We start from the raw sequence: 22152 nt of genomic DNA, 5'->3' as shown, positions 1-22152 counted from the left end.
AGATTCCAGAACTGCAGGGACACTTCTAGGACACAGGAATTGAGAGGTCACCTCAATCTCACTGTTGGACCCTTCCTCAAAATTACACTAGCCTGAGAGTTAGAAGACCCAGCATCCAACCCAGCTCCGGCTAACCTGCTTGACAAGGACTTGATCTATCTGGGCCTCACCTTCCTTATCTGTAAAAGTAAAGGCTGAGGGACTTGCCTGGTGGCGCAGTGGTTAAGAATCTGCCTGTCCAAAAAAAAAAAAAGAATCCGCCAGTCAATGCAGGGGACATGGGTTCGAGCCCTGGTCCGGAAAGATCCCACATGCCATGGAACAACTAAGCCATGTGCCACAACTATTGAGCCTGCGCTCTAGAGCTCGCGAGCCAGAACTGTTGAGCCCACTCACCTAGAGCCTGTGCTCGGCAACAAGAGAAGCCACCGCAATGAGGAGCCCGCACACCGCAACTAAGAGTAGCCCCCGCTCGCCACAGCTACAGAAAGTCCACGCACAGCAATGAAGACCTGACGCAGCCAAAAATTAATTAATTAATTTTTTAAAAAAAGTAAAGGCTGATATAAATCATCGCAAAGCCTCTCCATTTCCAAAATTCTACTCCACCCCTACGCTGGATATCCATCACTGTGCCTAAAAGCTGAACCCAAGAATTCTCAGCCTTGGGATGTCTCTCTCATAGCTCATTCCGAAGTTTCTCTTTTAATTTCATTCCTCTATTCTTCTACTTGTGCCACTTGGTATCACTCTCTCCACGTCTCCCTGGTTCTCCAATATTTGTACGTTGTTATCATGTCTCCCCTCTGAGTCATCAGTTTATGGTTTCCACACACAATTTAACTACCATAAATTAAATCCTTTCAGCAACTTACTATGTTTTTGTGTTTTCCACCAAATCCCTGCCCATCTAGCTAGTTACAGGATCATGAAATTTTATATAAAATTTCTCTCAAGGTCACTCTTTTCTCTTGGTTCTTCATATGTCTACCGATCTCTGTGTAGAGATTTGAAATCTGCTGATCTCCAAAATACACAGGCACGTCAACATTTACTCTGCCTTATCTTTACAAGCTTGATTTTCCTCTTTATTTCTGCCTTTTAATTTTTGTTTTGTTCTTTCTTTCCTTTATAATGTCTGGTTTCCTCTTCACTCCTATGACAACCTTCAGTGAACCCACGACGGGAAAGCAGAATAACACATGGTACCAATGCAGAAACATGTCATTGTGCAGATAAAGAACAGTAGCATGAGGGAGGGGAGAGCACGGTGGGCAGAAGCCTCTCTGCCAGCACATGAATGGAAGGGCCGTGGGCTTCGTGCCACTGCATTCTCACTTTAAAGCCCTATTTTTTTTCCCAGAAAGAAATGCAGAAGTGTGTATCCAGAAGAAAAATGCTAAAGCAATGAGGGAGCCAGAGCAGCTGGGGGATGTTAAATTTAATCAAGGTCCAGCCAGGATTTTTTTTAAGCAACAGGAAGTAGGTTTATTCTCTCTCTCTCTCTCTCTCTCTCTCTCTCTCTCTCTCAGACACACACACACTCTCATTCTTTTCTCCTCTATCCTCTATTCCTCATTTCCTCTGACCAAGGCACAGAAACGGGCTGGACAGAAAAACCTCAGTTCCCTTGAACTGTCTTTGGAACTTTGTAATGTTTTCACTGGCAGTTTGAGGCCCAACTGCAGATCCTGGGAAGTGTGGTCAAAGACAGAAGAGCATCCGTGAGTAGGCAGAGAAGCGTGGATTATTTCCCTGTGGCTTCTGGGACAGATCACCACAAACGGGGGTGCTTAAAAGAACACAGATTTATTCTCTTACGGTTTGAGAGGCCAGAAGTCTGAGATCAGCTTTAGTCGGCTGAAATCAAGATGTTAGTGGGGCCGCATTCCCACCAGAGTTCTCTGAACAGAAAATGTTTCCTTGCCTGTTTCAGCTTCCAGTGCCCACCTGTATCCCTTGGCTTGTGGCCCCTTCCTCCACCTGCACAGCATATCACTCCAATATCTGTTCCCATCATCCCATTGCCCTCTTTTCTCAGCAGTCAAATCTTCCTCTCCCTCCCTCTTATAAGGACAATTGTGCTTCCACTTAGAGCCCACCCAGATAACCCAGAATAACCTCCCCTGCTCAAGCTCTTAACTTGATCACATCTGCACAGCACTTTATGCTATATAAGGTAACATTCAGGTTCCAGGGATTAGGATGAGGATATCTTTAGGGGTCACTGTTCAGACTACCTTGGAGCACCTGTGTCTAGCTGGGTTCCTGAAAAAAGTCTTCCTCTCGTTTCTCCACTGACACTAAGTTATGAATATGGGGCCTGAGGAAAAAGGGAAAAGATGTTTTCTAAATCTCAAAATAAAGAAATGACTATCTTGTCACAGATTTACCTTTCCCACCATGTTTTGCCTGTTAAGCCATCAGGTTTGTATTCAGCCAACCCCCCTAAGCATCCCATCACTTCCCCATGCCTGGGCGTAACTCCTGTCCCAATAGCCTCAGATTCTCTGAGAAATCATCCACCTGTTATACAGAAACTCAATTTCCAACCAAAATTGGGCCTCAGAGCCACACGTGTTCATGCGTGTCAGAGGTCCAGCCATGGTCATGTTACCATATCCCAGGTCAAGCACAGAGAAGGAACAGAGCTTTGCTAGAACTCACCAAACCGCTTGTAACCGAAGGAATGCACCTCCTCCTCCTCTGCGAAGTCGTCTGTGGGAGAAGAAAAGACAGAGCATTAACCACAGTGAGGCCGGAAGTGCAGGGTCAGCGCTGGACTCAACTTCAGCCGTCTCCACCTTCTCCACCCTCCCCTCGCCCACCATGCTCCTCACAGTGGCTGTCCTTCTGCTCCTGGAACATACCACGCTTTCTGAGAAACACCACAGTGTCCCTGCACTGGCTGTTCCCTCTGCCTGGACTGCTCTTCCTCCTGTTCCTCAGGTGACTCCTTCTAATTCAGGTCTCAGCTGAGGTATGGTATCTTCGAGATGCCTTTCCGGACCACCACCCAGCCACTCTGCGTCAAACCATCCTATTTTAATATTACTCTCTGGTATCATCCTCATTTATGTGTGTGTGTGTGTCATCGTGCATGATTTTTTTCTGTCTGACTTCATGAATGAATCCCATGTACCTAGAATGGTGCCTGTCAAAGAGCAGAGGCTTAATAAACTTGGGTGAATGAATGACTGAATAATCAACTGTCCAAAGGGTCGAGTTATCTTCACGTAACTGAGCCTAAAGCCCTCCTTTGCAGATGCCAGGCTCTGGGGTCACCTCTTCCACCAACTGTGGCATCTCAGGAGCCCAGCATGCCTCCTGCAAGGACGGCCGAATCCTTCCCCACTCTCCTTCCACTGGATAACTGGGACTGACGGATGATTTCCCAGTAAATGCATTTCAAAAGACAGACTTGCTTGGGAATTCCTAAAGGTAGGGAACTGGAAACAAGGGCAATGTTATGGCAGCCACGCTTTCTACCAAATGCCCAAATCCCCCTCCTCACGTGGACACGATGCAATTCCTATGACACTGATAACGAACTTGTCATTTCACACATCTGCCAGGTGTGGGTGTGCAATTAAAGGATACTTTTGATGACTAGTCAAAGTGTTAAGACCAGGCCTTTCCAGGGAGACCTAACCAATTCTTCTTTTTGTTTTTCTTTTCTATTATGGTTTATTATAGGATATTGACTATAGTTCCCTGTGTTATACAGTAGGAACTTGTTGTTTATCTATTTTATATATAGTAGTTTGTATCTGCTACTCCCAAACTCCTAATTTATCCCTTCCCTACCCCCTTTGCCATTTGGTAACCATAAGTCTGTTTCCTATGTCTGTGAGCCTGTTTCTGTTTCATAAATAAGCTCATTTGTGTCACATTTGAGATTCCACGTCTAAGTAATATCATACTTTCTCTGTCTGACTGACTTCACTTAGTATGATAATCTCTAGGTCCGTCCATGTTGCTGCAAATGGCATTCTTTCACTCTTTTTTATGGCTGAGTAATATTCCATTGTACACATGTACCACATCTTCTTTATCCATTCATCTGTCAGTGGGCATGTAGGTTGCTTCCGTGTCTTGGCTATTGTCCAACCAATTATTCTTGGGTTGATCACCATCACTGCACCAGCACCCAGCTTTCCCCCAACATGCAGTTCACTTCAAAAGCGCTGACTCAGCGCTCACTATGGACCAGAGACTGCCAGGCAGTGGGGTGCACAAATGAGTGAGACATGGTCCCTTCCCTCAAGAAGCTGACAGGCTTTCAGAGAAAAGAGACATGTAGGGAGGAAATAGAGCCTCTGTGATCATCTTTTTCAGCCCACAGATGGGACACAGGGCCTGGCTATAACCAAACCTTGAAATGTGGAAAAACCCAAGATGTGTGATATCTACCACACAGCGTGCTGAACCTCAGCACGCTAGCTTGTTATGAAGTGTTATGAAGACATGTGTGAGAGAACAACTACTCCTAAGACAATGGAGGAGTTGGAAATCTTTGTATTTTACCGTGTTTCCTTATTCAGAGAACAGCGAAGAGATCTTGCTTGGAATCTAGAAATCCAGGTTTTCATGATTCAAGTCATCTTCTTCTGGCAAGGATTAAAGCTTTAGTTCTTTCTAGATGGAAGAACGTGCTTACAAGCAAAAGAACAGCACCTTCTTCTCTCTGACTCGGTGATTAGTTAGTTCGACAAATACATATTAATCCCCTAGTCTGTGCTGGCTTTCCTAAGTAATTCTCCCATTAATGCCTGCGAAGTCCAGTCTAGTCTCAGTTAAAGAGAAACCCTTATCTGCTTCTTCTGCTTAGAAATCCATGCATTCATTTATTCACTCAGTCAATAAACAGGTGCTTATAGACCAGTGGAGTTGATGGGACATGAACATAGGTAACGATGCCACCCAGACATCAGCTTCCCCCTCCAGCTCCAGCCCCTCCATTGCAGAGACACATCCGCAAAAGAATCTGCTCACATGCACACACTGTGGGCCAAGGAACCATCATCACTGAAGAACTCACAGTGGAGACAAAAAAACAGCTTACACTGTGCTCCCGGTAGCAAACAGCTTAAAAAATTAGTGTTCTCCCTAAAGCTTCTTTTCAGCAGACCTACCATTAGTTTGTTTGTTTGTTTTCTTTTTCCTCTCTGGTCTTTTTCCCATGCAGCATTTAGTCTGACTGACTCCTCTCTCCTTCCTGAAATTTCCCTGGGAACTTCAAATGTCTCATAGTTTTGTTATTAAAGCAATTCAGCGCTGCCTCCAAATTAACCTACTCAAACCCATTAGGGGTTCGAAGAAACAAAGGCTTTACAGGGACTCCTAATACAGGACTCAAAGAGGATGTCCTGCTTCTTAACCCTCATCCCAAGAGGATGCGAAATTCTTATGGCAGCTCCTAAAAGAATACAAATCTCTGTCTCATCCAACTCTATAATTAGATACTAAATCGTATGAGACATGAGGGGTACAAAGTACCCCAGAGAACATCTTACTGGGATTATCAGGGAAGGTGTCACGGAGAAGTGTCTTAATCTTTCCTAGTGTTTATTCTTTGGAGGGAAAAAGAGAGTTACTGCCTACCATATCCCTTTCTTGTAAATTCATAGCAATTTTGGAACCATTCGAGACTCAGGGAGGTGCTGAAAGAGAGAGAAAAAGATTGTTCAACTCTGTTTCACTCAATATTTTCAAGAGTTGACTTTTTGCATCCTTAAAAGCTGCGTCGAGTTGGGCAGGTAATGCCTAGTAGACATTCCATTAGTGGAGGTGTCCCCAGAGCCCCAGCCACATTCCCCCAGCTATGAAGATTAGCAAACAGCTGATTCAGGCTGGTGATGCAGTGAGACATTTCAGGAACTGAGAAAGAGAAAGGGGCAGGAGCTGATGGGGCTTGCGGCTGTCTGGACAGCCACATCAGACTACAAGAGTCACAGGAGAGAGGAGGAGAGGTCAGCGGTTCCCAGTGCCTGAAAGTTTGAGAGGGTGAAAGACTCCAACAGGGCCCACATGGCTGGCAGATGGGTTTCAGGAAGACAAACAGCCTGATATTATGTGCGAGGTTATACTTTGTTCTCAAAACCTTTTCCTCACACTGAGTGGACCCAGGCTAAATGCATCCTGGATTTTCTTTATAGTACCAGGGGCCTGCAGAGGTGATGGGCTCAAATAAGGATATTATCCCTCAAGGATATCCAGTCACCTTTGCAACCTGCCAGTTTTCAAAATCTGTCTCTGACACAATCTACGTCACATAACTGCTACACTCCAACACGAGAAAGGAATTTGTTAAGATTTAAGACCTCTAAGTTCTGCAGTGGCCAGAACTTGATCCCTGCTTCTGACATCAGTTAGTCTGCAGGGAAGAAGTAGCCTTAACATCCTAAATAACAAAACGTGTTAATTGGAGATTTATGTCTGCAGGCACGTACTTTCCTGGCTGCCACAGCTGTACTATAGCATTTTTGTTGTAATACCTATGGGCTATACTGTCTTTTGCTTGCCTATTTCAAAATGTGATTTTTATTTATTTTTTTACTTTCCTTGGTAACTGGCACAGGGCCACGCTGGCCAGAGGTTTCGTGATGGGGAACGCAAAACAGAATTCTGCTGCTGATTTATTCTTTGGGCTTAGCTATTTCAGAGTACCACGAGTTCAAGTGAAGTTTAGTTTAGTTGGCTTGGAGAGTTGAGAGTCATACATATTAATATGTTCCAATCAATCTGTGGACCAAGTTGTGCAACATCCCTATGGGTAGAATTCACCTCTCCTTCCCCTGCACTCCCTTTGTATCAGTGTGACAGCAATTACTTCCGTCTGCCTTATATTCCAGTTCTGTTTTTGTTTTTGTTTTTTTTTAACATCTTTATTGGAGTGTAATTGCTTTACAATGTTGTGTTAGTTGCTGCTGTATAACGAAGTGAATCAGCTAAACGTACACATATATCCCCCCATATCCCTTCCCTCTTGTGTCTCCCTCCCACCCCCCCATCCCACCCCTCTAGGTGGACACAAAGCACCGAGCTGATCTCCCTGTGCTATGCGGCTGCTTCCCACTAGCTATCTATTTTACATTTGGTAGTGTATATATGTCCATGCCACTCTCTCACTTCATCCCAGCTTACCCAGTTCTGGTTTTGACTTCACCAGATGGAAAGCCTTTGGAAAACAGGAAACTTATCACATTGTACCCTCAGAAACTAGCACATTTATGCCATGCTATAGAAACTCAGTAATTGTTGTTAAAAAGTAAGCAGATTATAGAGTTATACATGTGTCTCTCTCTCCCACTAGCAGATGAATTCCTGAAGGAATTCTTTCTCTTTTTGCATATCCACCAGGTTTGAGGAAGAGAAGAGAAGCAATACTTACTCAGATCTACTGAATGTCAGTTACTTCCCGTTTGTTGTTTCTCTGTTTTATAGGTGAGAAATCTGAGGCTCAGAGAAATCATGTAATTTGATCCAAGGTCCCACAACTTGTGAGCAGCCAGACCAACACTAAGACCCAGGTCTGGCGGACCCTCAGGTTCCACACCATGGTGGTTGCTGACCCCACAGACCCAGGAAACTGAACTCTGTGCTAGCAGAAGAGAAGGCTGAGAAGCGATGATTTATACCCCAGAATTCTGAAAAGGCTAAGGAATTTGGGACACGGGCCACTCTGAAAGGAGAATAAAGGTGAGGCTAAAATAGGAGGACTTGCTGAACATATGTTTAAGAAGCAACTACTATAGGGCTTCCCTGGTGACACAGTGGTTAAGAATCCGCCTGCCAATGCAGGGGACACGGGTTCAAGCCCTGGTCCAGGAAGATCCCACATGCCACGGAGCAACTAAGCCCATGTGCCACAACTACTAACCCTGCACTCTAGAGCCCATGAGCCACAACTACTGAAGCCCACACGCCTAGAGCCCGTGCTCCGCAACAAGAGAAGCCACCGCAATGAGAAGCCCACGCACCACAACAAAAAGTAGCCCCCACTCGCCGCAACTCGCGCACAGCAACAAAGACCCAACACAGCCAAAAATCAATAAATAAATTTTTAAAAAAAAGAAGCAAGTGCTACAATCAAAAAGATAGACAATTAGTGTTGGCAAGAAGATGGAGAAATCAGAACCCTCATATGCTGCTGGCGGGAATGCAAAATGGTGCAGCCACTTTGGAAAACAGTCTGGCAGCTCCTCAAAAGGTTAAACATAGAAATACCATATAAGCCAACAATTCTACTCCTAGGTATACACCCAAGAGAAATGAAAACATATGTCCACGCAAAAACTTGTACATGAATGCTTATAGCAGCACTATCCATAATAGTAAAAAAGTAGAACAATCCAAATGTCCACGAATCGATGAAGGGATAAACAAAATGTGAATATAATATTATTCAGCAATAAAAAGGAATGAAGTACTGATACATGCTACAACAGGAAGGAACCTTGAAAATATTATGCTAGTGAAAGAAGCCGGTCACAAAAGACCACATCTTGTATGATTTCATTCATATGAAATGTCTACATTAGGCCAGTTCATAGTCAGAAAGCAGGTTAAAGCCTAGGGCTGCAAGTTTTGGGGGGGAAATGGGGAGTGACTGCTAATGTGCATGGGTTTTTGGGGTGGGGGAGGGTGATGAAAATGTTCTAAACTTGATTGTAATGATGGTTGCAAAACTTGTGAATATATATATATATTTAAAACTCTCTTAATTGCACACTTTAAATGGGTGCTCTGTGTGGGATATGAAAAATAAAGCAGTTTGACCTCCCAGGCCCTTCACAGAGCTGGGTGACTGTCCCTCCCTGACCACAGCAGAAGATGGAAGATTTATTACTTAGAGAAATTAAAACAAAAGAACACAAATGGTGTCCTCCTCCAGAGGACACCAGCAACAGCTGAGATGAAGGGAACTGTAATGGAGTCAGGGGAAAAGGGGGAAATTTTCATACTGAATGTTCAGACACTCAGTCTTCTTCTCCCACTCACCCAACCAGACTGTATCCTCCAGGCTAATGACTGAAGGTTCTTCCTGGGGAATCTGGCCGGTTAAGAGAAAAATAAACTAATGATTCTCATTCCAGGAGGTCCCCAATGGAACAGCCCAGCCAGATCAGCCTAGAGTGATAGTCACAGGTCACAAAATCCACCAAAACAAGGAGCTTCTAATTAATGTTTATAATACTCTGCTCTTATACATGAGGAGACACCAGACACATGACACAGCCTCTAACATGAAAAGACAAAGATGAAAATAAAGAAACCAGATAAAGCAATTTGGAGAATATCATTGTGCAGAATGATAAAAATAAAATAAAAAATCCTACCATTAATATCCTTGTAGAGATAAGAGAAGATAATGTATCCATAAAAGAAGAACAGGATGCTATAATAAAAAAGAAACCCTCAGAGAAAAAGAAAGAACTCTTGGAAATTAAAACTATGATCACAGAAATGAAAACTTAATAGAAGAGTTGGAAGACAGAGTTGAAATATTCCAGAAAGCAGAAAAAGGGCAAATAAATAGAAAAGAGTAAAGACGAGAAAAAAAATTAGACAACCAATTAAGTGGGTTCAATATTCAAATAACAGGCGTTCCAGGAAAAAAGAACAGAGGGAAAGAATCATCAGAGGAATAAGTAACAGTATTTCTAGGACTGAAGGACATGAGTTTCCAGAATGAAAAGGCACATTACTTCCCAGCACAAAGAAAGGAAGAAGATCCACTCTGAGGCACATCATCATAAAGTTTCAGAACCTTGTGGACAAAGAGGAAACTCAAAAGCTTCTGGACAGAAAAAAAAAAAAATTACTTACAAGAATTTTTAAGAAAAGGAATGGCTTCACATGTCTCACCAGAAAACTGGAGCTAAAGGAGAAGAAACCAGTGCCTTCAAAATTCTAAGGCTATATTATTTCCAACAGAGAAATCTCTCAACTAAATGAGTAGGTAATATAAAGACCTCTTCAGACCTAACAGATTCCTCAAAAACGTACCTCTCATGCACCCTCTTCTCGAGAAGTCATTGGAGAAAGCATTCCACTGAAATAAGGAACAAACCCAGAAAGATGTATGTGCGTATATGTGTGTGTGTGCACATGCGTGTGTGCACCCTAACCTAACCTTAACCCTAACCCTGAGTAGGTCGGAAGAGTCCAGGAAAGATTTCTTCAAGAAGATGAAAATGCGGTAATACCTACTATGTTTGAACACACTGCACAGAGATGGAGGACAGTGGAAGAGACTTCGGGGGTGAATGTCGATGTAAACATACATGGGAGGCTAAACAAATAAAATAACAAGAGGATTACCAATTCCAGAGGAAACGCAGTTATGCAAGAGAGAAATATAAGTCAGCTGTTAATAGCATTGACATCGTCTTAATAATATAAACACTGAATATTGATCTAGGCCAGACTGTGATATAACTATACTGGGGTGATAGGGGGGGCAACAGGAGGTGTCCGTGATGGTTGTCAGGTGGAGGTGAAGGGTAAAAGAACTAAATCCTCATCAGCTATAAAGGGAAGTCAATATATAACGCCTAAAACCAAAATAATAATAATAATAAAACCAAAAAGTGCCCAAAGCATGTCACTTAAGGACATGGGACCATAGTAGCTCACCCACGTTAAGAGCCACGAACAATTTTTCCATCCCTCCGCGTGCAAGTCCATTTCCACTCTTTTGAATCTGGGAGGACCTTGTGACTTGCTGTGGCCAATGGTATTTGCCAGAAGTAGCAGTGGGTGACCTCAGGGCCTAGACCTTCTCCAAGACCTCTGCCTTTCAGCTTCTGTTTTCACCCCCTCGGCAGCTGGCTGCCATGGGAAATGTCCAGGTACCCTGCTGGACCAGAGGCCACCTGAGGAGAGAGGACCCCTGGGGGATGAGAGACTCTGAAGGAAAGGGGAGAGCCCGGCCAGCCCTCGGCCCTTCCAGCCACCCCGCTGATGCTCCAGCCGTGGAGCAAGGCTGACCATGACCAGCCTGGCCAACACCTCGGGAAGCAGAAACCAGCCATCCCTGCCAAGCTCAGCCCGAATCGCAGGGTCACGAACAAATAAACATCTGTTGTTTGAAGCTACAGGGTTTGGGGATGGTATGTTCTAGGTAGAGAACTGAAAGAAAAGTCAATGCCAAAAGAAAATGCAAAAAATGTTCTCAGGAGGTTGCCTCTGGGGACTGGGAAATGATGAAATGAAGTGGGTTGGGCAGGAAATTGCTGTTTTTCATAATAAATGTGATATTCTTTGACTCTTTAAACTGTGCGCATCTCTAACTTTGATAAAAATAAGAACTAAAGTCAAGCAAACAAAACAAGGGAATGTGTAGGGGAGATAAAAGTCAGGTAGACAAAAAGAAAAGTGCTCGGGTCCAATGGATGCTGACCACCAGAAAAGGTCCCCTGCTCCAAAGAGCCAGCAAGCAGAGTTCACCCTAGAGCGACAGCACAGAAGGTGTGGACTCGCAGCCTTCACTAGCTGGCACAGAGTAGGTTCTAACAAATGGCACACTGATCAGAACAAGTTCCGGCGCTTTTAGGGGCCAGGCTGAAGGACCGTGGACAGAGGCGAGGCTGAATTTAAACTTCTCTTCCAAGCCGGGCTCAGCACTGCTGTCCACTCTGTATTGTCTCCACCCTGATGCAGGCCCAGCTCCTGTAGCGTGATCACTGCTAGAACAAAACAGTGCGGTAGCCCACAGGCTACTAAAAATACTTGTAGGTTATTCCAAATAGTACAAGACATTTATTTTGATTACTCAGCTGCTTTCTGAATTTTATGTTTTACAGCAATAGGATCCCTTTTTTGGTTCAATGGTATAGGGTTTTTTTTTTAAGTCAAAATTGTAAAGACAGGGCTTCCCTGGTGGCGCAGTGGTTGAGAATCTGCCTGCCATTGCAGGGGACACGGGTTCGAGCCCTGGTCTGGGAAGATCCCACATGCCGCAGAGCAACTAGGCCTGTGAGCCACAACTACTGAGCCTGCGCGTCTGGAGACTGTGCTCCGCAACAAGAGAGGCCGCGATAGTGAGAGGCCCACGCACCGTGATGAAGAGAGGCCCCCACTTGCCGCACCTAGAGAAAGCCCTCGCACAGAAACGAAGACCCAACACAGCCAAAAATAATAAATAAATAAATAATTAAAAAAAAATTTTTTTTTTTAAATTGTAAAGACATAAAGTGACTCCAATTTGTGGCACAACTTGTAATTCTGATGCTTTTCAAAAACTTGCTTTTCTGATAAGGAGATATGATACCCTTTTCCTTCCTTTACCATTCAACAAAATTGAAGGGATTTTTTGGGTAACTTTTACCACTAAATTGGTAGTGGAGGCTAAACCAGATTTCCTCCAGCAGGCCCACTTCAACAACTTAAAAAGTAAATAAATATGAGACTCAAAATGTTGACCCCCACATCTACCATTCACAGTAACTACAGGGGAGGTGACATGTCTCCCCTTCTCTTATGAGGGACCTTCTCATCTAATCACCTTGGTCAAGTAGAGTCAGGATGAGGACTTGAATCCCTGCCCCAGATTTTATAAGGACCGTGGAAAGGTGTCAACCGCATGGGTCATTTGGCAAGAAAAACTAATGCCGTCCATTTCTCTGGAGACACACACATAAAATAAGTAGTCTTTGTTTAAAAACCAAACCAAACAAAACAAAAACTGATATAGCTGTTTTGTTCTGAAATCATTTAACTTTATGTTTAGGTTATCCAAACAATTATACCAAAGTAACATACTATAATTAATTACGAATGATGGACCAAAATTGAGCTTAGGAGACAAAGTTCTAGAAAACTTTGTATTTGATTCTCTCTCATCTCCCACATCGAAATGTCCTACCTGAAGGTTTCAGGGTGGCCCTGATGCACCATTTGCCTCTAATTACTATTAGAGCAATGTAACCTGAAACATGAAATATAATTTGAGATAACGAATCAGCTTGAATCTCCCCTCCAAAGGAAAATATCCCTGTCCTCAGCCATCTCCTCCTGTGTCCTACAGCAGCATTTATCTGAACCTCAAATAAGGCACTTTTCTCCTTCTATCTTGAATGCCAATTGTTTATGCATAAGTCTTACCCTGCCCATCAGACTGCGAGCTCCTTGAGGACAGGGGCTATGTACATACTAAATATCTGACTATATTTCAATAACATTCTAAATGCAGAATATTTAACTATATTTAATATAAAGAATATTTGAATATATTTAAATAATATACTACATAAAGAATAAGTGAAAGCTAGTAAGGACTTGGTGGCCTAATTTTAAATAATGAATAAAATAGAAACGACAGCTTAATAGAAAATTAACATTACCAATGAAATAGACATGATGTCATATGGTTAAAAATACATACATACACATACATCTGTCCTAAGACTTATTTACAGATAAATTTATGTTTTAACTCTTTGATGTCATATCCTTACTGGACAAAACTGGACACTGGATTTGAGATACAAATCTTTAAAAACATTATGTCACCATCAGTAGGTACCTGAACAATAGTGCTCCAGGAAAATTAGTGCTCCTAAGCAAATTAAAGGTATTTACATATATTTTCTAATTACCTAGCATGATCATAACAAATGAGAAAATGGTACCATTTTCACTATAGTTACAAACTTCACTGTAAATATGGTCCATGCATTTTCAGTAGGGCTGATTTCTGGCTACATGACAATAACACGAGTGTTGGCAGCTGGAGATGGACCAATAGTAAAACTGTTTCCCATAAAGAGCACAGTTTTCTCCCATCCCCCAGGTTTTCGTACCACACATTTATAATTTGAAAATTACTTTCATTTCAAAACCGAACTTTTTTCTTCTTGGTAGAAACTGTATCACTTGATTAACTTAACATAAGATGGTTCATAATTGGCAATTACGTTCTGCCTGGAGGAAGCAGCAGGTTATAACTAAACAGTATTCTAACACCTAAAATGTCTTGAGTTCTCCTTAGGTGCTAGACACCATTCTAAACAACTGATCTATACTAACCTACCTAATCCTCAAAACAAACCAACAAAACAAAAAACCAAAAAAAAGGCATCCAGTAGCTCCCCCATTTGATAGATGAGGGCACTGGGGGCCCCAGTAGGTTAAGTAGTTTGCATGTGGTCACCAGGCCCTCTGATTTCAGAGCCCACACTCTTCACCACACTAAAATTGTCAGGTTCAACTCCTGGGAACACTACATATAATTACATTTTATGAAATGGCTACATTTTAAAGTATATATTATTAACTATAAATTTGGATTATTTTGCCTTTGAATAATAAAATGTTATATATATATATATATATATATATGTATATATATACACATCAGCTAGTTTCCAAACATTTCTATGTCACAAGGAAGTGAGTTACACCCAAAGAAGTGCATCTATTTCCACAAACCAATGACAAGTTAGTTTTTTCACACAGAAATGTCAAATGTCCAACCTCTTAGGCAAGTGCATATGACTTCACGTGATACAAGGTTATAATCTCAAATGACTCAGGAAGTATAAAGGAGTCATTTAATATATCCAAGTCCAATAAATAAATAAATGTTTAAATCTCCTCCCATGCTGAAAAACATATTTCCTTCATAGTTTTTAAGAGTATTGATTAACTATTTGTGATAAATTCAGGGGTTAAGAAAGCTCCTAGGATCTCTTTGGAATTTTAAATTGGATTACTAATTTCTCCTTTCACTGCTATATAATTACAAAGGTCCCTTAAGCAATCAGCAGGACCTGTTCAAGGTAGTATTTTGGTTTGGGCCCTTCAAACATCATTCACTTAAAAAGAAATCAAATCACTGCTTGATTGAAAAGTTACCCCCTGCAAGCTTTGGATTGTTGGTGTGGTTAGAAACTGTGTTATCAACAGTGAACAATAAAATACTTTCTATGAAGAATGTCAGTATCTCCCTATCCCTTGTTTAAGATGTTTATTTACTACTGCTACTACTACTATTATTTTTTAATTATTATTATTACTGATCACCTACTGGTGGTTACAGTCTGTTCTTGAAAAGCAATTCTGACAATGTTTCATTGTCTCACAGCAAACCTGTCAGCAAAACAATGCAGGGGCTGTTTCCAGAGTCCATGGCTTTAGGGAGCCATTCACACTCATTCAATCAATCACAAGAAAACCTCCCGGCAGATAAATTCTACAAAAAGCAGCAACCCTGGAATCTGCCTTATCTCTGCAGGAGCTCCAGCCTAGAGAGACTCCTCCAGTGACTGGCTGAAGAGCACAGCAGTTTCTTCAGACCTTTGATGCCAGGTTATTAAAGTCTAAGCCCAGACAGTAGGACCTTTTCTCCCTTGCTCACTCAGTATCTATGGATTGTGGCACACAGTAGGTACCTAACAAAGCTGGGATGATTGAATGAAACATTAGGGTGTGGCTAGGAGGGAGCCTAAATTAGAGGTGTTACATGTGGATTCTGGAGTCAGACTGTCCGAATTTGCATACTAATTTCCCCACTGACTAGCTTAGTGCCCTTAGACAAGTAACTCAGCCTCTCTGAGTCTAAGATTTCTTAACTGTAAAATGAAGAAAAAAATAATGCCTGGTATGGCAGGTGCTCAGTAAATGTTAGCTATTACTAAAGGGAAAAATAGTAAGTGGGGATATTAAATGGCCCATCAGTCACGCCTAAGAAGTTGTTTGCAGTACTAACCACGGTACAGATCAACTTGTCCCTGGCTTTTATCTTCCAACTCACAACACTGTTCCCTGCCTCCAGGCCACAGTCAGGAATTCCAGAAGCTGAGAGAGCCTGTGCCTTCGGAATGGCATAGGAGCAGAAGATGGAAAGGCAGGACCAGCCTGGTAGAGCCAACCCCACAGTGCGGGTAGACTTTTTTCACAGATGACCACTTTGATGACCTAGAACACTGTCCCCTGGCCCCCAACTGCCTGATTCTTTTCACTTTGATTTGCCCCCCAAAAGCAGAAAGACTGTCCTCTGCCCACTCTGGGCTCCTCTCCTAGCACCTGACCTCTTTTTCCCATCACGCGGAGACATGTGGACCAAACTGTCCCCCTGAGAGATCACTCATGTGCTGGGTTTACCCGAGGCAAAACAGACTTTTCTATCACAAAATTTAAATGTCTATTTTCCCATTTGAAAATTAACACTTCAAAGGCCATTTAACTTACTTTGGCAGCAGCTACATCAACAGTTTTAAAATAATGTTTTAATGAGAATAAGCATTAATTCAGAAAATTAGACACCTAGTTATGCTATAGCTTTAAAGCTACCATACTCCAGCTTTTCCCGTCCACACCATTATTGCTGGATAAGCCGCATGGTGGGGGGGGGAGTGGTAAGGGGATGGGAACAATCTTGGAAAATTGCATAGGAGACCACAGGGAAGATCTATACTTAGCAATAATTAAACCTCAGACTAAGAATGTCAAGCATCTTCAAACTAACAGTCAAAAGTGTAATTGGATTGCAAATTTGTCTTCCAGAGGAAGGGCAGCCCCAATTCCCAAACAGTGAAAGGAAAAAGGTCTCACTTTGTTTCCATTTCCCTGCAGAAAACATGATTCTTTCAATGTTAAATGCAGTCAGCCCTTACACGCATGCCTGCTTATCCCAGTTAAGGACAAGAAATTTTAGACACTGGGAAAGCAAAGAGACCATGGGTCTGGGAAAACAACAGGCAGTAGGAGAAGTATACTGCTTACTAGTGCATTTTGAAAGTATTATTGCCAGACAGCATTTCAGAAATGTTTACATACAAAAGCACAAAAATAAGCAGCTGGACACTATGTTTTGATGGCACCAACCTCCTCCCTGTGTTAAATTAGAACAGTGGTTTGAATCACTGTGGTCGCGTGGTTGTTTCTGGCCGTCTCTTAGGTAACAAGTGCTGCTGCATTAAAACTCACCAATATTCCCAACTTCCAGGACTAGAAGTGTGACTTCTTAATGACACACCTAACTCTAGAGGAGTCAGATTCCTTCATAAAGAATGTGAATATTTATTAGAAACCATGAAATTTATGGTGCAGTACAGCTAATTGAAAATGTAATTAGAAATAAATTAAAACCAGATTCATGTTTTAATCAGTTTGGAACGCTTCAAGTATTGCAGCAACAAGGCAAGTAATTTTCTTCTGGAAAATATATAATGATGTCATTATTTTGGTACTTGTGACTCCAAAGATGGAGGAAATAGAACAGAGACAGATATTTGCTGAACGCAACAGATAGGTGGCGCTGTGGCTCATGGCAGACCTGGAATTAGACTACAAAGACTATATCCCAGGTTTAAACATCAGAATTAGAAAGTCAAATAGGCACCCTGAAAAGGTATCTGTCTCGCACAGTAGCTGAATTTCTGCTTTGGCAGATAAACTTCTGTAACTTCTAAGATGTCCACTAATTTTCTATTTGGCTAAAGAATGTTTTACCTTAATTTACCTTAATTTTAAGCATTTGCAAGGCTTGTCACTGACTTCTATTATTTAGGGAAATCAAATTCTAATGAAATGTTGGCTTAAACATAATAATTTAATAGCTATACGACATAATCACAAACCCAAGGAAGACTCTGCGTTGGTTACCTATGGCAAATCATCAAAATAATTCTACATGGTAAAGGCAGCTTTCCTTTTTGGCTAAACGCATACTCTGCTTGGCTTCAAAAGTCTTGTGTCCAGTTTCTTGGTTCCACCCCTTCCTGGCTGCTGCACCAACTTCGAGTTACTTGGCTACTTAATTGCCTGAGATTCACTTTTCTTCTAGTCCAGAGATGTCTAGTCCAGGATCTGCTCTCCTAGGTCTCTCCAAGCCTCACAGGGAAACTGGCAAAGCTTGTCTTTAGATGCCTACCATCCCCCTTGTGGCTGGTTTCTATTTCTTCTAGACTCCTTTTCCACATCTATAATGTAGGGGTTAAAATACCTACCTCACAGGGTTGTTGAGAGGGTTCACCGATGGAGGGCTTATAGAGAGTGGAGCACAGGGGCTAGCACTTAGTAGGTACTAAAGAAGTATTACTGCTGCCCCCCTTCCGCATCTCACAAACCAGACAAATAAATGCAAATTACATGGCAATGGTTGGTAAGCAAACCTCTCACAGAATATTTTGTTTTAAAAGAGGCCTTCAAAGTGACTAGTCTACCCAGGGATTCAGTCCCTCAGCTCCCCTCTCCCACTGGGGCAGAAGGTAAAAGGGGCCTTTGAAGCAGTGCCCAGACCACAGAGAGTAAGCAATAAACCTTCTCCAGGGGGTCTGCAAGCTGGTCTAGTATGCAGTGTAAACCTCACACACACGCAAAAAATATGTATAGAACTTGTAGGTGTGTCTTCCTCTGCAGATTTGAATTAACATTGGAAAAATACCCAAACTGTAGTAACAGTCATTGACCCAGTCAAAAGCATAACAAAATTTTCAGAGTTTCGGAACACACATGGGAGCTGATGAAATGAGTAGCTGGCTTATCTTTCCGAGAGTTCAAAACCTTCTGGCCTCAGTGACCAGCAATGAGAAGATTAACTGGCTAAAATGATGGTAACTGAGCCCCAGAGTAAAGTTTAGCCGCGTGAACGCTTTCCTTTCTGGGAGGATCCTTCAATCAGTGCTAAGGAAAGTGCTCCTTTCCTAGAAGGTAACTGAGAAGAGAAACCGAGATGGAGAGAGAAGGAACACACACCACTGCCTTTTGAAATTCCCTAGCCAGAGAGTAGTATCCTGTCTTTTGTTTCTCTGGCCCTGGGGCGGGCCCCATTCCACCTGGTGTTCTGTCCCCTCCCTACCCTGGGTCCCCAAAGGAGGACACAGAACTCCCTTGGAAGGAGAGCTAACTGGCATTACCGCTCCGGAGTGTTCAGCGTGAACTCCGTTTCAGAGAAACCTAGAGCCAAAAGCTACTTTCCAAGTCTGTGGGGCTCCCGGGGCGCCCGCCTCGGTCAGCAACGCTTGCAAGTCAAAGCGGTCGCATCGCGTGGTCTCGGGCGACTGGAAACTCGGTCCCCGCGGTCAGATGGCATTTCGCACCCAGCCCCCTCACTCAAGCCTGGCCCGCGCGGTTACAGAAATGTGTTATCCTAACGCAAAAACCAGGTCTCCAGTCTTGTGTAAACACCGCGCCGGCCCATCCCCAAACGGCTCTCTTGGATGCCTCCGCTGTAATTATCTCACATATAAATCTGGATTCTGCTGACAAATCTTCGGGTTTCTACTAAACACAGGCTGCCCTGAGAAGCCCTTCTCCTCGCGATTCCGTTTAAAGGTATGATAACATCTGACACTTCCCTAAACCGGCCTGCAGAGGATACCGCCCGGGGGACTGTGTCACCCCTGAACACACGTGGGCACAACAACTCCGCAGGCGGGCACATGGAAGGGACGCGGAACCCAGGACAGTTATTTTCCAGTCAGTGGGTCTGATGGAGAAAGATGCCAAACGCACTTCCCAAGCCAGCTGAACTCCGCGGGCACCTAATCATTGCCAGATGTGGGGAGGGCGCACCGAGAACATCCCCGAGTCCCAGAGAAAAACCCCGGCCAGCAGCCCTTCGACTTCTTGGACGGCGAAACGGCAACAGCGGGGAGGGAGAGGACGCTGGGGAGAGGGGGGAGTGCTCCAGAGCGGAGAACCGACTGGGGGGGCGGGAATGATGATGCCTCCACTCTCCTGGGCATATTTTTTCAATTAAAAAGTTGGGAACTGGAATCCGTAAACAATAATTTGGGGCTTCAAGCTACTTTGTAGAGACAGGATGGGGAGGAATACTCACACGCTTCAAAACCCCAACCTCTAGGTCTCCGGCGGTACCCGACTCCGGAGACGGGGGCGCCCCCAGGGTGCGCGCACGAACCAAGCACCGGGTGTCCCCCGGGGTTCCGCGCAGAGAAAGTCCGCACCGGATGCACCTCGCCCCCTCACGCGCTCCCCGAAGCTCGCCCTACCTTTCATGGTGGCCGAGGAGACGCACAGCCAGCCGGGGAGCTCCGCGCCGCCGAGGAAGTTCGCGCTGAGCAGCGGGTCAGTGAGCGCCCATGGCAGCTGCGCCGCGCGTCGGCCGTCTGCGCTCCAGCCCTCCCTCCCCGCTTGGCGCTCTGTGCCGCGGGGCCGCCGCGCGCTCCGCTCACCCCGGGCGGGAGGCGCCGCTCCCGCCAGCGCCCCTCCCCCTGGCCCGGCCGCCGGGGCGCGCGGGCCGCCGCGCCCACGCCCCCCTCGCGCCCTCCCGCGCCCGCCCCGCCCGCCCGCAGGCAGGCGCCCGCCCGGGCCCCGTCGCTTTCTCGCCGCGCCGTCGCTCGCCCGCGCTCCCCCGGTTCTCTCTTTTTCCCATTGGACCAGAAACGGGACGAAGTCGGAGGAAAGCGGCTCCCGAGGGTGGTCAAGTGCTCACCCTCGGGGTGCACGGAACGTGCGGCCGCTGGGCTTGTTTCTAGACCCCTGACTACCTAGAGTGTGGGGTGAGAGGGCTGGGAGCAGCGGCGTCACGGGGACGGCGGAGTTAGCTCGTCCCTTCCCCAAAGGGCCCTGGGCACGGAGGGTTAGAGGATCAAACAGGGGGCGAGCGCTTCCCCGAGGCTCCAAGTTTCCAAGTGCGCTTGTTGATGCCCCGAAGGGACACAAGGGACAGTGCTCACTGCCACCCGGGGAGAGCTGTCGCTAAGTTCGAAGTCACCATTAGATGATCTCCCTGCAGAACTCGGAGCAGGATTACAACTCTTGGACCTTCAAGAAGAGAGAGACAGAGACTAAAAAACCCACCACACTCCCCTGGGTTGGAAAAGTCCCCCTTCTACCCACCGCCCCTGAAATGATCAGGTTGACTCCAGTTTTACCAGGAAAGGAGGCTGGGCTGTTGAGCAGATTCATAATGAGCTCCTTTCATTGTGGCCCATCCTGTTGCCCCACAGTGTTTATCTTTCCTTTTAGAAACCTTCCTAAGCAGACCCATTGCTTTATTGCTTTCCTGCAGAAACTAAGTGGTGAGTGGAGCTGGTGGGGGGCGGGGCGGGGGGGCACTGCGGAGGAACTTTCTTCCACAATGGTGAAATGACAGATTACTTGCGCTCTTGTTAGCATACCAAAAGAAATACAATTCTGGCACGGGCAGTGGTTGCAGCTTTTCCGATTTCCTCTCCTGAGGGCTTGGTAACACAGTGTAACCAGTCCATTGATTCATTCTAAACAGGGAATTCTTTGCTCTAGTAAAAGTCGGTGCCCAGAAATGGATACATTCTAAAATATTTCAGACTCTCCGTTCCAGAAGCTTTCTATTTAGAACGTTAGGGGGAAACTTGTACATGACTGGCAAAGAAAAAGACAAAAACTGGCAATTTTTTTTTTCACTTTAGGGCTTGATGAAACTATAGGGTCCCTGAAGATTACTCTGGAGATTTGCTCCAGCTCTCACCAAGGTACCTGCCTTGTTTTGCATGTCAAATGAGAGCCCCTGAAGAGGCCAGAATATGGATTCTCAGCCCAGAGCTTACTAACTAATGTTGGGATGGAATAAGCCCATCAGTTTCTTTGCATAATAGTTTCTCCAACTGAAAAATGGAGAGAATTTTGGCCCCAGTATTTGAATTGAAGAAAATCATTTAAAATACCTAAATTACAGCTGTGACACCGAAAAGTCAACAAAAGAAAAAAATAATAAATTGGATTTCATCAAAATTCAAAGCTTTTGTGCATCAAAGACACTATCAACAGAGTGAAAAGGCAACCCACAGAGCAGGAGAAAATGTTTGTAAGCCATATATCTGATAAGGGGTTGACATCCAGAATCTGTAAAGAACTCCTACAACTCAACAACAACAAAACAAATAACCCAATTTAAAAACTGGGCAAAGAACTCAAATAGATATTTCTTCAAAGATGATATACAAATGGCCAATAAGCATATGGAAAGATGCTCAACATCACTAATCATTAGGGAAATGCAAATCAAAGCTACAATGAGAGGGACTTCCCTGGAGGCCCAGTGGTTAAGACTCCATGCTTCCACTGCAGGGGGAGTAGGTTCGATCCCTGGCTGGGGAACTAAGATCCCGCAAGCCACACAGCATGGCCAAAACAAAACAAAAAATAACTACAATGAGATACCACTTCATACTCACTAGGATGATTATCATAAAAAAT

At 44.2% G+C, this 22152-nt stretch overlaps 1 protein-coding gene across 2 annotated transcripts in view; it reads right to left on the bottom strand.

Annotated features, from left to right (window-relative positions):
- COLEC12 (collectin subfamily member 12) overlaps positions 1-20154 on the bottom strand; it is a 198358-nt gene extending 178204 nt beyond the window's left edge. Inside the window, exons 1-2 of one of the 2 annotated variants that reach the window (XM_089894966.1) lie at positions 19965-20154; positions 2668-2718 (exon numbers count right to left, since the gene is read on the bottom strand). In XM_089894966.1, coding sequence (XP_089751092.1) covers positions 2668-2718; positions 19965-19971 — 58 coding nt within the window. In that variant the 5' untranslated portion in view covers positions 19972-20154. The remainder of the gene's footprint in view (positions 1-2667; positions 2719-19964) is intronic. The other variant, XM_022586796.2, reaches the window with a different exon arrangement.
- Positions 20155-22152: the final 1998 nt, after the last annotated feature.

This window comes from Delphinapterus leucas, chromosome 14 (genome assembly GCF_059928025.1).
Source record: "Delphinapterus leucas isolate spDelLeu-1000000601 "Yukka" chromosome 14, BTC_Dleu_Yukka2, whole genome shotgun sequence".
Lineage (NCBI taxonomy): Eukaryota > Metazoa > Chordata > Mammalia > Artiodactyla > Monodontidae > Delphinapterus > Delphinapterus leucas.
This window is presented reverse-complemented; position numbering and strand designations above follow the sequence as displayed.